At 38.4% G+C, this 16,931-nt stretch overlaps 2 protein-coding genes across 2 annotated transcripts; both read left to right on the forward strand.

Annotated features, from left to right (window-relative positions):
* Nucleotides 1-4,363: 4,363 nt before the first annotated feature.
* Nucleotides 4,364-7,709, forward strand: FOBCDRAFT_250916 (uncharacterized protein; the record flags this gene model as incomplete). The annotated part of the gene is made up of 4 exons (XM_059610927.1): nt 4,364-4,465; nt 4,520-5,526; nt 5,581-7,550; nt 7,593-7,709. The coding sequence occupies exons 2-4, from the start codon at nt 4,554-4,556 to the stop codon at nt 7,707-7,709; spliced, it is 3,060 nt and encodes a 1,019-aa protein (XP_059465032.1). The 5' UTR covers nt 4,364-4,465; nt 4,520-4,553.
* Nucleotides 7,710-13,549: 5,840 nt separating this feature from the next.
* On the forward strand, nt 13,550-16,454 carry FOBCDRAFT_134934 (uncharacterized protein; the record flags this gene model as incomplete). The annotated part of the gene is made up of 3 exons (XM_054704836.2): nt 13,550-13,895; nt 14,009-15,089; nt 15,200-16,454. The coding sequence occupies 3 exons, from the start codon at nt 13,550-13,552 to the stop codon at nt 16,452-16,454; spliced, it is 2,682 nt and encodes an 893-aa protein (XP_054560811.2).
* Nucleotides 16,455-16,931: the final 477 nt, after the last annotated feature.

The following is a 16,931-nucleotide window of genomic DNA, read 5'->3' on the forward strand; positions in this document are numbered from 1 at the left end:
GTCGGCGTCGGCGGCGTAAAGAGGGTCAATTGGGTCACGGGACACAGCACGTGACAGATTCAACGGATCAGCCAAACATCAGTGCACCATCAATATAAACAAGGGATTTTTTTATATTATATACTTTTTTCTTTTCTTATTTTTTATCTAGACTTTATATATAAACTATTACTATAAGGGCTATATATCCTAGTGTAGGTTATTAATCTAGGTCTAAATTTTAATAATATTTCTTAAGAGTTTCTTCTTTACTAAGGAATAAGTTATAGATATTAAGGGTTAAATTAAAGTTATTAATATACCTTACTTATATTATATTATATCTATCTTTTTAAGTTATATTAATAGTTTTAATTATTATATAGGGTTTATTATTTTTCTTAATTATATTAATTTTCTTACCTTCTAGAATAGGTCTATACTTTTAGTTAGTTTTAATAGAATTCTTATATTCTTATTTATAATATCCTTTTTTGCTATAGTTATAGTAAGTAATTTTAGACTTATCTTATTTGGTTATTTTAATAGCTATTAGTCCTACTTTAGTGCTATAAGATATATTAGTTTATTAAGCTCTTCCTTAATTTATATAATATTATAGTTTATTATTTTATTATCTCTTATTATTTCATAAGTTATAAGTTCTTTATATAAATTATTAATTATTAATTCTAATTATTATATTAATATATTTAACTAGGGTTTTTAGTTAATCTTTTTACTATAATTTAGCTTATATTAATTCTTTTAAGATATTAAACTATAAAGATATAAGAATATCTTAGTCTTATAGTAGTTTATTAGCTAGCTATAAGAATTCTACTCTAATAGTAGATGCTAAAGAGGTTTATCTAAGTATTTTAATTTTTCTTTTAGCTTATCCTTTTTTATTAATAGTTCTAAAAGCTATCTAAAGGGCTTCTTTAAATTCCTTATACCCTTTTTACCTAAAAATTATAATAGTTCTTAGTTAAACTATATAAAAGGGATTCTAGGTATAATTATCTATAATAGGTTAAAACTACTATATAGTAATCTTAATAAGCCTTCCTGCTATATATATAACTTAGGCAGAATTATTTTAGAACTAGTTTAAGTAATAGGTAATAAATACTTATCCTTAGGTAAGGAATATAGATAACTTACTAGGTATTTTATTAAAAAGCTTAAGTAGGTTAGGCTTAAGGATTTCGCTAAGGTCTTTGCTATCTTAGGCAGCTAAAGCTAAGTTATATATTTCCTACTAGGTATTTTTTATGCTTTAATTTTATTATTATTATAAGGCAGTAAATTTATCTAGTAATTAATGTATTTTATTTATCTTATTAGTAATATTCCTAAGCTACTTGCAAAGTTATTTAACTTCTAAGTTATTAGAGTCTTAGGATATATTATCTATATCTACTATATCCTAGTCTATAGGGGGCTAGTTAGCCAGTATGGTTATTAGCTAGGCCGCTAGCTAGGCTATAGCTCTAGGTAGGTTTATATATGCAGTTTAGGCCTGCTAAGCAGATACTACCAGGTAAGCAGGTATTGCCTATTAGGCAGGTATACCCTACTGCTAGTTAGGGTTAACATTTGCAGATATTATATTTATATTACTTAGTATTATATAGTATAGTCTAAATAAGAGCTATTAATATATAATAGTTAATTTCTAACTATAAATAAACTAAGCTATACTAGGTTTATTATTAGTAGGTTATATAAGGTATAATACTAAGCTTTATTAAAGTATTATATCTCTTAATAATAGATTTAATATATATTAGGCTTAATTAATATAAAGAAGTTTTATTAATAGCTAGTAAGCTAGAATCTATAAAAGTACTAATAAATATATTTTATATACTAGTTAGAGCTATCTAGCTTAGTATAGTTTAGTAGTAATCTATAAGAGGGATCTACAGGGATTAATTATAATCCATAGTAATCTATCTTAGAGCACCGTAATCTAAGTAATCTAATAAGCAGGGATTACTTTAGGACTTTTTAGGCTATTCCTTTATAATTAATGAAAAATATAGGGGTATATTTAACATAACCGCTTAGGTTATAACACCATACTAAAATTAATTCTACGCAGAATTTATTTATTTTATGCTAAATAACTAAGGGTAGAATTAATTTTTATAGGGGAGTAGAATTTAATTTCTAGACCTATCTAATAGGGGGTAGGCTTTAATTATGCAGGGGTAGGCTTTATTTATACTAGGGGTAGACTTGATTTAAACCAGGGTTAATAATTAAGTTAATAATATAATGCGAAGTTGGTAAGCAGATGCAAATATGCGTAATTTATAGAGTACTGCATATATTAACTAGTAATATCCTTTTAGATAGTTTATAGAGATTCTTCTCCTAAACTAAGATTAAGATATAGGGAGTATGTAATTAATTACTATATATTAAGTTTCTTTCTAATAAAGGCAATAGGCTTTATTAAGTAAACTTAATTATTTAACCTAATTTACCTATTTATTATTCTTCTAGAATATTAACTTCTAGTATATAAGTTATATAGATTTATAACCCTCCCTAATAAGGTTAATATGCATCTTAGGATAAAATATAAGGATATTACTCTGGAATGCTAGTATAGATTAGTAAATTAGGTTAAAGTAATCCTAAATCTTCTCTAAGACTAGTCTAAGCTTTGACTACTATATATACTAATTAAACTGATTTCTTGCCTTACTGCACTAAGATTAGATAGGCTAAAGTGCTGGAAATATAGCTGTATATTCCGGCAGTCCTAGAAGATAAGGCTCTATTATATAGAGGAGCACCTATAGAAAAACCTAAGAGGAAGAGGAAGGCTGATATTAGGTCTAGAGGCTTCTGCTAAATTACCTTAGATCAAGGGCATTACCTATTAACAGTTCTTCCCTTCTCGGGAAGGTAGTAGATAGTTCAAGGTCCTTCGAGAAACTAGAAACTTAAAGAAGGGAGCAAGACTTGCAACTCGGCCTGATTTAAGCAATGACGTCCGAAGCCTGAACTGTGAGGCGCGCGCCCATCTAAGCGATGTATTAGAGCGAAAGGAGAATTATTTTAACCAGATAAATTAGCCACGTATAAGTACTAAGGACTTAGGCAGCAATGCTCTTGTATCTACCGGCCTATAGCCAGAGAGAACTTAGTGGCAGATTATCTTTAAGAACGCTTGACGTAATATCCTACGAGCAATAATACAGTTACCAGATTAATATTTATTAATATTAGACTATATTATAGCGCAAGGGTACTAGCAAGGGGATTTATATATTAGGAGCTCCTATGTAGATGAACAGAAAATATCATATACTATAAGGGCATTAGACTTAGTGATAGATCGCTGCGAGAACATAGTCTGTTACACCGGTCGCACCCTAATCAAGCATGTAGACCAGAAATGCGCCGCATTTCCATTTAGGCCTGTAAACCGAGAACGCGAAATACGCCGCGTTTCTTCCACAAAGGCCCGTGCCAACCATGTAGATGACCGCGCTCTTAGACTTCACAGCGTGTAGTAATTTCGGTTGCGTCGATTAGGAGGAAGGAAGCAGCAATCAAGCTCTTTCTTTATTCCTGGCTAAATGTGGCTTCATAGAGGGCATCCGATCCTCTTGCTACCTTCTCAGCTTTATTAATATGACAGGCCTCGCGACGTACACCGATGCTACTGTCACATTGCAGCCAAGCCAGCTTGACTTGGATATCTGTAGGGTGCTTGGGTATACGTTCAGGCAAGGCAACACTTTAAGAGGAGCACGTCAAGTACTGGCTCCAGTTTATCAGCATCTGTCGTGATAAGTGTGAAATCGAAATATAGCCAATAATTATTATTAAGTCTTTTTAGAACTGATTCATCAGGCCATGGCGCTCATGTCTGTGCGGGAGCTAGGTCCCTCTAACCCTATATACCCTTTTGCCTTTCTTTCTGAGTATCGGATTGCTGTATGCTAGAAATGTTAGCATGCATGCCTCTATTGACAGTTTTGTTAGCCCCAGCACGTCGCTGATGGGGAAGCACGAACTCGGCTCTGCTGCCTTTGAGAATTTGAAGCCCCCTGAGGAGGCGAGACACAACAATAACGCATGATTGGTGAAGGGCGTGTGATACCGCCTTGCTGTACCAGAACGATATTATTGGGTGAGAGGTGTCCATTCAACTGCGAGTAAGCGCCCGCGGTCGGGGGGGGGGGGGGGGGGGGGGGGTAGCCTCAGCACATGACTGATGACAAATTTCTCAGCGACTTGCTTCTGCCTAATGTTGCCCAACCGCTTTCTGGTTTCAGCGAAGGTCGCAGTGTCCTGGCTTCTTTCATAATCGTTGTTCTTTTTTGAGGTACCGTACGCTCTGTCAATCGAAATTTAGCGCAGATCCTAGAATCCCACCGAACCCCCGCGATTACAGGGGACAAGTTGCGCTGTCAGATTGGTTGTCGTGCTTGGCGGTTGCAGCGGTTTGCAGGTGGAGGCAAGTGCTCTTTCTGAGAAACCTCGGCGACCCAATACTGATTGTCCTTTGTAGCTCACTTTGCGTCTGGATCATCCTGCGAGCGAACATGTCTAATCCGAACGACTACACCGTTGGCTGGATCTGCGCCATAACTACGGAGTATGTTGCCGCCCAGGAATTTCTCGACGAAGAACACGAAGGACCGGAATATGTGTCGCCTAATGACACCAACCATTACACACTAGGCAAAGTTGGGAAGCACAATGTCGTCATCGCCGTCTTGCCCGACAACGAGTACGGAAAATCCTCTGCCGCAAGCGTTGCAAGAGATATGCTGCACAGCTTTCCTAATGTCAGAATCGGTTTGATGGTCGGCATCGCCGGAGGTGCGCCTGGAAAGCATGATATCCGTCTTGGGGATATTGTGGTCAGCTCTGCTAGCAATGGAAAGGGTGGGGTGTTCGGGTACGACTTTGGTAAAGCCATACAAGGACGGGACTTCCAGGAGACAGGGCTCTTAAACCAGCCACCAACCCTCCTTCGAACGACAGTGAGTGGACTCAAGGCCCGCTACGAGAGGAAAGGGCATCAACTCGCAGAGAAGACCAACATGATTCTCGAGAAGAACCCAAGGCTCTGGGGGAAGTACAAACGGCCAGAAACAGGCGCCGACAGACTATTTAAATCCGAAGTTACTCACGACGTAAGCTGTGCGGCGATTTGTAGTAATGATGTATCAAATTTGGTATTGCGACCGGAAAGGACCGAGGACAAAGACAATCCAGCTATTCATTACGGCCTCATTGCTTCAGCAGACAGGCTGATGAAGGACGCTTCGGCTCGAGATAGGCTTTCAGAAGAAAAGGAGGTTCTGTGTTTCGAAATGGAAGCGGCTGGGCTGATGAACCATTTTCCCTGTCTGGTCATCCGTGGTATATGCGACTACTCGGACTCCCACAAGAACAAGGAGTGGCAGGGCTATGCAGCAATGGTGGCTGCTGCATATGCAAAGGATCTTCTCTATCAAATAGCTCTAAACAGAGTTGAAGCTGAAAAGAAGATCGGCGACGTTCTGTCCGGTAATTCCCAAGTCTTAAAATTATACTATTATTACGTGTTAACCCTATGTACAGGCCTCCAAGGAGTTGCAGAAGAGCACCGTGATATTGCTAAGGAGCAGCTCAAAGCCCAGAAAGATATAGCCAAGGAAAGGCTGTCCGAAGAAAAACAAAAGTGTCACCAGCTGTTCCGCCTCACAACCGGCAGCAGGGACGTCACATACGAGTGGTATAAAGACCGAGTGGAAGAAAGGGTCGAAGATACGTGCATGTGGTTCTTCAAGCACGAGCACTTCCAGACGTGGTTGAGCCAAGAGTCTGGCCCCCTGCTAGTCACGGCGGATCCTGGCTGTGGAAAGTCGGTGTTGGCAAAGTACCTAATCGACCATGGCCTGCCACGATCGACAACCATCTGCTACTTCTTCTTCAAAGACCAAGACCAGAACACAGTCCGGCAAGCACTCTGCGCCCTGCTTCACCAGCTCTTCTCTCTGAAGCCGCCCTTGATCGTACATGCTATGCCACAATTCCGTATGGATGGGGAAGGTTTGACTAAATCTACAGAATCGCTCTGGAATGTTCTACGAAACGCTATAAAAGATCCCCAGACAGGACCTGTAATCATGGTCCTTGATGCCCTGGATGAATGTGCTGAATCGGAGTTTACGGACCTGATGCGGAATATTGAGAGCCAATTCCGCAGCGACCAGTTGGGCTACGGCAAGTTGAAGTATCTTCTAACATGCCGCCCGTATGACCAAATTGTGTCCAAATTCCGCTTCCTATTGGACGCTTTTCCAAATATCCATATACCAGGAGAGGAAGAGTCAGGAACCATAAGTAAGGAGGTGAATCGCGTTATTACGCACCGGATCAATCAGCTGTCGATGAAGAAGCGCCTCTTACCCCAAATCAAGAGCTACCTAGAGAAAAGACTACAGGAGACTACCCACCGCACTTATCTCTGGGTATACCTTGTGTTTGACTACTTGGAGAAAGCCGACTTTAAAAAGACATCAAAGGGGATTGACTCTATTATTGCAACACTTCCGAGGAGTATTAATGAGGCATATGAGCAAATTCTTAATAAGACTAAAGAAGATCCGACAGTTCGGATGATAGTTCGAAAAGCCTTGAGTATTATTTTGGCAACGAGCCGGCCGCTAACCCTCTCGGAAATGAACGTTGCCGTGAACATAGACTACACATCACAGTCTATTCACGACCTCGACTTGGAGGATGACGAGCACTTCAAGATACGTCTCAGATCTTGGTGTGGATTGTTCGTCTCTATCCATCATGGCAAGATTTATTTCCTTCACCAAACAGCTCGCGAGTTTCTCCTCACAGATTTGGCATTGCCTATAACTGCTTCATCAATGCTTCGCTGGCATCGCTCCATCACTACTCAAGACGCACACGCCGTTCTTGCGGAGCTCTGCGTACTCTATCTAAACTTCTTTAACTCCAACGTTAGTCTTCTGATAGATGCGGATTTGGGATCCGGCTACTCTTTCGATAGATACGCCTTCTTAGATTACTCGGCCCAAAATTGGGGCGCTCATTTCCGAGAGGCTAGTATCATGGATGATGATACCATTGTACCTTTGGCTCTGAGAATTTGTGATCCGGGTTCCAAGAGCTACTCGGTATGGTTTATAATGTATTGGAAAACTACGAGTATGACGACTACTAAGTATTTTACGAATCTTATGGTAGCGTCGTACTATGGTCATCGTGCCGTTATCAAACTGCTGCTTAAGCAGGGCGCCGACATCGAGGCGAAAGATACCGGCCATGGTCGGACGCCGCTTTTGTGGGCCGCTGCGAACGGGCATGAGGCCGTTATCAGGCTGCTGCTTGAGCAGGGCGCCGACGTCGAGGCGAATGATAAATATGGTAAGACGCCGTTTTCACGGGCCGCCGCAAACGGTCATAAGGCCGTCGTCAAGCTGCTGTTCGAGCAGGTCGCCGACGTCGAGGCAAAGGATAATTATAATCAGACATCGCTTTCGTTGGCCGCCGCGAACGGGCATGATGCCGTTGTCGGGCTGCTGCTTAAGCAGGTCGCCGACGTCGAGGCAAAGGATACCGGCTATGGTCGGACGCCGCTTTTGTGGGCCGCCGCAAACGGCCATGAGGCCGTTGTCGGGCTGCTGCTCAAGCAGGGCGCCGACGTCGAGGCGAAGGATAAATATGGTTAGACGCCGCTTTCATTGGCCGCCGTGATAGGGCATGAGGCTATTATCAGGCTGTTACTTAAGCAGGGTGCCGATATCGAGGCAAAGGATAATAATTATAGTTAGATGCCGCTTTCGTTAGCTGCTGCGAACGATCATGAGGCCGTTGTCGGGCTGCTGCTTGAGCAGGGTGCCAAGGTCGAGGTAAAGGATAATAATAGTTAGACGCCGCTTTCATTAGCCGCCGTAATAGGGCATAAGGCCGTTATCAGGCTGCTACTTAAGCAGGGCGCCGACGTTGAGGCGAAGGATAAATATGGTTAGATGCCGCTTTTGTTAGCTACTGCAAATAATTATAAGGCCGTTATTAGGCTGCTGCTTAAGCAGGGTGCCGAGGTCGAGGTAAAGGATGATAATAGTTAGACGCCGCTTTTATTGGCCGCCGTGATAGGGCATAAGGCTGTTATCAGGCTGCTGCTTAAGCAGGGCGCCAACGTCGAGGCGAAGGATAAATATAGTTAGACGCCGCTTTTGTTAGCTGCTATAAATAATTATAAGGCTATTATTAGGCTGCTACTTAAGCAGGGTGCCAAGGTCGAGGTAAAGGATGATAATAATTAGACGCCGCTTTTATTGGCCGCCGTAATAGGGCATAAGGCTGTTATTAGGCTGCTACTTAAGTAGGGCGCTGATATTAAGGCAAAGGATAAATATAGTTAGATGCCGCTTTTGTTAGCTGCTATAAATAATTATAAGGCTATTATTAGGCTGCTACTTAAGCAGGGTGCCAAGGTCGAGGTAAAGGATGATAATAGTTAGATGCCGCTTTTATTGGCTGCCGTGATAGGGCATAAGGCTGTTATTAGGCTGCTGCTTAAGCAGGGCGCTAATATTAAGGCGAAGGATAAATATAGTTAGACGCCGCTTTTATTGGCCGCCGTAATAGGGCATAAGGCTGTTATTAAGCTACTACTTAAGCAAGGCGCTGATATCAAGGCGAAGGATAAATATAGTTAGATGCCGCTTTTATTAGCTGCTAATAACTGGCATAGGGATGTTATTAAGCTGCTTTAACGAAAGTCCTAATAACTATAAGACCTATTATACTAATTACCCTATGTATTAGGTCCTGATACACGATTTAGTAGTCCATGCCCTTTAGTATTATGCCCTAATACATAAAACCATAGCCCATACATGCTATGTCCCTACTTATTATTTATTCTAATTATACTTAGTAAGATCTCTACTTCTGGCCTTTATTATAGTAAAAAGTAAATAACGCAAGAATTAATACCCCTCTTTAAATTATATCCTTATAGGTTTAAGTAAGTACTACTACTAAAATAATACTAAATTATTAAGTGCAAAAAGAGTTAGCTTTAAATAATTATAATATAAAATAGTAAAATAGCTATATAATTTTTCGCCTAAATCCTATATAATACCTATTAAGCATAGTTAATTAAATAGTTTATATTAGCTATATAGCTTATACTAAAGCACTTTAGTAAATAAGAAGACTAAATTAGTTATATTATTATTAATTAAGTTATATTACTTAGGATTATAAATAATTTAAAAAAAAAAAAAAAAAGTAATTATAAAATTATAAAAAAGTCTATTAAATATAATAGCTTACTTTATTATATAAGGAAGCTAAAGATATAAAATAGATATAAATTATCCTAGTATTTATATAGATTACAGTGTTATACCTTATATAGTGCAGCAAGAAGATATTAGTCTACTATTAAGCTGCTTCTAGATGCAGCAGAAGTCGGTAGTAATGCCTAAGATGGGGATAACTAGGCATGCAAAATTATTAAGAGAATTATAGGCATAAGCAAAAGCTCTCTCTAAAGCATAAAAAGGGCCCTCCCGAGGATAGCAGCCAAGTCAGAGAAATACTACAGTATAGATAGATTAACTACATTGCACTAAGTAGTATACTTTATATATCATACTCTATTTACTCTATCTAAATCTTTAGCAGAGGGTTATTCTATAGATAGGAATATTATATAAGCCAAAAGGCATATTATTTAGTAATATAAAGGCGGCCAAGTTAGTATAAGTTAAAGTATTATAATAGAACAAATACTAGCAGTTTTTATTTATTTACAGGGAGTTTATAGATCCTAAAGGTAGGCATAATAAGAATTCTAGATAGGATAGAGATAATATAGCCGGTTAAACTTAGCATATAATGCTATAATATTTATACTTCTTAGCATAAGAAAGCTAGCAAGGCTAGTAAGTTTTACTTATAGTATTAGCCCTTAAAAAGATAAAACTGCCTATTAGATATCTTAGTAATAAGATAATATATTATAAGTTTAATAAGGTGTATTCTATAGGGCAGAATAAAATATTTTATTTATTTATTTATTAATTAAATACTATATATTAAATAGTAACTTCTAGTTATTCTCTAACATTTAGCTTACTAACTTAACATAGCTTACGCCCTGGAAATACAACAAGCAGACAGAGCTAATTACTTAGCAGGAAATCTAATTTCTCGAAAATACTATAATAATACTATTAAAAACCTCTTGCAGCTATCCTATTATAATATCAACTATAAATCTATAGAGGGCTATTATAATAAAGCCTATTCCTAAATTTATTTATATAATACACTATAACCTTTATCTTTATATAGTAGCTTAATATAATTTTTGCACTTAAGTAGTTAATTAAGATTATCTAATTACTCCTAAAGAATTAGTAAAATATTAAAAGTAGACTTAATACCTACTAATATATCTTTAAGGCTATTAGGTATATTAAAGATTATATTTATTATATTATTATTTGAATTTTATAATAGGCTAAAAAGAATTCTCCCCTTAGTAATTAATCCTAAGTAAAGTATAATATAATAAAATACCTAGTTTAATAATATTTTAATATCTAGGATAATAAAGTCTATAATACTATAAGCATTAGGATACTAAACTAAGGATCTTCTTAGCTATTCCTTATAATAAACTAGGCCTTTTTTTCCTGCTAGAACTACTAGTATTACTATAATAAGTGCTATTACCTCTTCTAGGTAATAATATATATTTTTAGCTAGTTTTATAATAATCTTTAAGAGATTAGCTTTATTATAGCTAAAAATTATAATTTAAAGCTTAATACTTAGCTAAATATAAGATAATACTTTAACTGCAGTGTTTTTAATCCTCTAAAGGTGGTCTTTCTAATAAGAAAGTCGCCTTTGCAGCTATGCAAGAGTTACTAATTTATTATTAATTAATAATATATTTTCATAAATATTTAAAGAAGCTAATTATTCCTTAAGGTTATTATTATCTTTATTATCTGCAAACCTAATATAATAGCTTTTATAAGTAAACAGAAACATTAAAACGGCCCCCTAGCTCTAATATAAGCCTTACTAGCTTCCAAGCTCTATTAATCAACTAAGTATATCTTACTGCCTAGAGGGCTTATAATATTTATAATCCTTCTATAGAAGATAGAGTTTTATAATATCTTAGGCCTCTTTATTATAGTTTAAGATAAGTAATTATCTTAATAGTGCATTTACCTGCTAGTATTAATATTTAACAAATCTGCCTTCAGAGACTAGATACCAGTAGGTTATTAGCTCTCTCTTAACTCCTATTATCTTCTATAAATTACCTAAGATAACATATATCCTCCTTAGATTAACAAGGGTTCTAAAACTATTATATTAGGATTCCCTAAGAAGTTAGGCTTTATTCTTAAAACTAGAAATTTAGAGACTTATAAGTATTCTATAGAGCTATTTTTACAGACCGTTTCTATCTACTTAGGGACTATAGCTAAACCTGCTAATTAAGTAAATACTAAAACGAAATAATAAATAAGCAGCATTTAGCAACAGGCCTTTCACGACTTATTATAATAGATAGCCACAGCTAGATAAAATAATCGCATTATAATTATAAAAAACCCCCTTATATCCACTTAATAGCAAAATAGCTATATACTAACTTTATATAACTTAAATTAAATAACAAATAGCTATTTATAAAGTTAATTCTAATAATATAAAATAACTTTAGGCTTTTTAAGTTTTAAGATTTCCTTAATTAGCTAATAATACTACTCTAAGGGAATAAGTATTAAATCCTAGGGTTTAAAAGAGAATATATTAAGGATAATAATAATATAAATACTTTAAGCTCCCTTAGAGCTAAATCTAATAAGTTTATTAACGCTCTTTAGCATCTTACATTACTTTATAAACTTACTAAAGGTTCTATAGTAAGTTTATAATTTATATAATTACTCTAGAAGTATAATTATATCAGATAGGCCAGATATAAGACTATATGCCTAATTAATTTTATCTCTCTGTTATCTAAATTTATTACTAAACTTCCTAATAAGATTCACAGCTTTAATATCCTGCATATTTAATAAACAAACTAATAGCTTAATAATAAGTTTCTAGACGCAGCAGGGAATAAATATATTAAGGCATAGTATTATATTATTAAGACTATAAAGTCGCCTATAATGCTATAATTTAAGATGCAAGCTATAAGATTAATAGTCTAAGTAAACTCTTAATACTGCCTTTTTTTTAGATTATAATTAAAAATTAGCAAATAAATAAAATATATCTATCTAATAAGTTATTACTTAAGCCTTAAGTTAGCAAATTAAAAGACTTTATTATTATATAAATAATATTAGTATAAAAAGCCTAATTTAAGACTTAGGCGCCTAGGTATCTATGCAGTATATCTTACCTAAGACCTTCTAGCTAATATACCTCATATAATTAAAAACTGCATTTTATAATAGTTATACATAACCAGTATGCCACAGGAGAAAATATTAAGGTATAATTACTATTATAGCAATTATAGTAGTATTTAAGGTTACTTATACGAGCCTGCAGCAGACCAAGCCGTAAGAAGAACTCTTTGCATTGCCGGCCGGTTTAGACAATTTATAGAGCACTTAGGGGGAAGAGAAAATAACTAACGTATATTGCCATTTTCGGGTTTATTATAAACCCTATCGAAGGCTTAAAAGCAGCCAGCTTGACCAGCTGCAGCCACAACAGACCTTTCGCTCTGGTAAACAAGGCAGACTTTAACACATATTAGTCTGGGCACAGAGGGTTATTAGTAGGCAACTAACCACATAGCTAATACATAAGGCCATTAGGTATGCAGCTTAACAAAAGGATAGTCATATTATAATTCATCGAAATATATTTCTTAGTTATATAGTCGTATTAGGCATAGATAAAAATAGAATCGGCTATATAGCTTTAACCTCTATGGATAATAAAGAGGCCGCGGCTACCTAGACTACTGCAGTTATCCTTAAATTATGCTATATAACCCTCGAAAGATACCAAATCCTATCTTTGATTAGGCGCTAAGCAAGGCAGGGTAGTAAGACACATAGGACTAAGGGAGGTAATAAATTCAATTACAAGGTATATGCTACTTGGCACCTATTAATTATAACAGGACCGAGCGCTAAGAGTCCGGATAAGCAGCCAGCCTATCTATTCCTTAACTCAGTATTTAATTTTTTACGCCTAGAGCGGCCTGCCCCGGCAAAGATCATCTAGCGGCTGGTTAGAAGAACCCTGAAGTATCATATTCGAGGTGGCGAAGCAATACGTATTTCAGGCTTGTGTGGGCCGATTTGAACTAGTTCATCCGCAAGGCATGACCAGGGATCAGTGACGTGAATAGATAAATTGAGTGGCGAAAGTAAGAACAACGTGTCCGCGATTACACCGGAACCTCGAGGTGGGTGCCGTGATTTGCAAACCAAGGTGAAATGACCTGATCACCACAAACCCGTAGCGCATGACAGCTTTCAAGTAACAACAAATGGAAGATCTCCCGCAACAAAATTGTCAAAAATATGATCACCATGTCGCTCGCGTCGTATGGGCAGCATACATCCTATCATATCTGACCAAAGCGCGGAGTCATATCGGATTGCCCAACCATGATCCAGCTGAGGAGGAAGATAGGCTTGAAAGAGGCAACGCCGGGGCTGGAACTGAGCGGGCGACGGTTTTAGGAGGCTCCAGAGAGTCGATTCGCTCAAAATTTCTCGACTGCATCGCACAGTTATTGTCTCCGTCTAAAGGCTGGCATAATGTCACAGCAACAGCATTACGCGAACACGAAGACTTTGTAGAGATAGACGTCGCGAGGAATGACTCTTTCGGTATGGCCAGATGTGACGTACAAGGCCATTATCTTTCCGAACCCGCAGCCTTTGACGTGGATTACCGTAGGAAGTTAGAGGATTATTTGCGATCTTCGGTCCCAGAGGGTAAGATTTCTCTTTCCATCGCCTTTTCATGAGGCAGTTTATTGACGCGCTTGACTTGTGCACTAAAGATGACTTCGAAGGCCCTACAATATCAGCGAGCAGATTCGAGTTCGTCGCGATAGAGTACACTGGTCGTAGAATCGATCATTGGACCGATCAAGTACGAAGGATGTTAGGATACGCCTCACGTAGGCACAACTGGGATATTCAACAGTGGTCCAAGCATCAGCTGGCGATCAATGTCTGGACAAGCCTCACCAAGCTTCTCCATCAAAACAATATCGAAACGGCACAATTCAGGCAAGAGATCGTCCAGCGAGCTCATGAGTGCATTATATCTGCAGAGGTTTACGAACTACTTCAAATGACCTTTGAAGCTAAGGTCGGATCAAAAATCTGGAATGCTTTGAAGTTTCTTGCCAGGCCCATCATGGATTGTCGAATGTTGAGATGTATAGCAGGCAAGCATACACAGTTTCGTGACGTACGGATTCACCTGGTACCTCTAAAGCAAATGGTGGCCTTGAGACCCGAGTATCAGATTGATATTTGCAGTGCCTGGGCTCAACTCACACCTATTTCACCCCAAGCTTCGGAGATGAGGATGATCGCCCAATTCACCCAACAATTCAAGCGAAATTGTGCGTCATCTCATGCTATGCATGCCGAAATGCAGCTTTTCATGCACCATGGGGACAACGTTGCCCTTTGCCCCTCTCTGAATTACTTCGGGTGCAGCAAGAAGGCTTGTTTGCTATGTGAGGCCTTTCTCCGATCCTTACCCAACCCTATAGCTACCAGAGGAAGACACGGTGTTTGTTATCCAGCCTGGGGAGCTCCGTATCCTAGAGTGGCCGGAGCTGAGGTGGCATTGAAACAAGTTGAAAACATGCTCGTCTGCCAAATCAAGACCCATTTTGAGAATTTGGTCTTGGGTACAAGGAAACACCTTGCCATACCAACTGCTCAATCTACAATTGTATCTGACTTCTCCACTCTATCCATTCAGAGCCAGCTCCAAAGAGAACAGATGGTAGAGTCTGTGACAGAGGCAGAAAGGGCGCGAAGATCCGAACGACTTATATTGTAAGCGCTCTTTCCTTATCCATACTCTCTCCTCCTCATTTTGATTCTCTTTTGCCCCTTCGTTTTGTGTATGTCCTGAAGCTGTAACTAACTCTAACCTTGAAAAAAAGGGAGGGAAGCGCTGCAGTCATGTCGCGAACAGACCGTCAGCTTACGAAATTTGAGCCAAGTGACTCTTGTGTTATGTGCAACAAACGTCCCTCGAAGCGATGCACACGGTGCAAGAGCTGTTACTATTGCTCTGTAGAGTGCCAGAGAGCTGACTGGCTCAGTCATAAACTGCTCTGTAAGCAATTTTCCGTCCAGCCTCTTCGGCCCTCTAAAGCCCATAAGCGAGCCATACTTTTCCCTGCAGACCAGAGTAAGCCACGGATGATCTGGGTGCACTGCGAGCTCAAAAGTGATGAAGAGCACGGGGACGGGGCGCCGTATGAAATGGTCGACCTCTATCCTCATCTTGGAGCGGACAAACCAAATACCGGTACCCTTCGCATCGAATACAACCCTATACGTGACCGAAATTTCGGATGCGGAATGGTGTATTGGGCTCCGCGTAGAGAAGGCTACTCGATCACCTTGTATTTTCGAGAAGCCTTTTTGATGGACGGCTCGAGCGTGAACAGGAGTATCTTGACATCTGTTGGCACTTCTGGCGTAGTTCACCATCAAATTTGCGGTCCTGTCGTCGCGATGCAAGAAACACCACTCGAATTGCACCGAGATATTACCTTATCGGACATGCGACATATCATCGATTACCTGATAAGCTATGGAACGACAGAGACCCGCGAATGGGCCAACCACTCAAAGACTAACTTGGGCACAAGTATCCTTGGGGTGAAAATTTGCTGTTACGGGGAAATCAAGCTGCATAATTCAGAGACCTACATTGCCGTTGAAGTTCCGAAAGGCCATCCTACGCGGCTCATGTATCGCCAGGGGAAGGTATCTCCTATCTCTAAGATCCTTGGGATGCCTCTTATTTTAAGGAAATTCGACGATATTGACGTTTGGATCGACCCGCTGGGGTGGGATAAGAACACAATGACTGCGGACAGCAACCAAGATGCTACCTTCTTAATGTTAGAGACCGATCTAGAAAAGCCCGATTGGGGCTGGGCGCCACCATACTGGAATGCGCAACTTGGAAACGTCCTGGCTGTTCGAGCTGACGATCAAAATCTTGATGTTGAAGACTTGCGGATGATGTGTTCTTTTGCACGAAGAAAGCTGGGCCTAATGTTCGAGGACGCTTTGGGCGGTGGGCATAAGCTGCGGACAAAACAAGAAGTTTTGGATTTCATCACGTGGGACAATATGGTAGAATTTAGTAACAGGCAAGCCCTAGGACAGGCAGGATCTTAGGGGAGCAGTAAATAGGAAGATTTGTCGTCAGGAAGTAAGGAATTTAGTAAACATAGCAATTAGCTGCTTACTCCGGGCGGTTATGCTGCATACCTTTCTATAACAATCGAATAAAGTCGCCGCATCTTCTCTAGGTTTACTATACGGCAGCTACAGTACAGAGCAAGGGCCCTAAGTTCATACACACTATCATTTATAAAGAAGCACTTTAGTGACAGATGTAATAAGTTAGAAGATAGGAAATTAAAAAGAAAAAGGGGACTATAAGTTAAAAAAGAAAAAGAAAAAAGAAAAAAGAAAAAAAGAAAAAAAAGAGAATAAGCTATAATACATAATAGAAACCTAAGGATTTAATAAGAAATAAAAAAAAAAAAGAGAATAATATAAAGTTAAAGGAAAAGAAGTATAAGTAAAAAAAAAGAAGTAATAAACATAAGAGTAATTAGAGGTAAGTATAAATAGGAATATAAAGACTAG

The sequence above is a fragment of the Fusarium oxysporum genome, chromosome V (genome assembly GCF_013085055.1).
Source record: "Fusarium oxysporum Fo47 chromosome V, complete sequence".
Classification (NCBI taxonomy): Eukaryota; Fungi; Ascomycota; class Sordariomycetes; order Hypocreales; family Nectriaceae; genus Fusarium; species Fusarium oxysporum.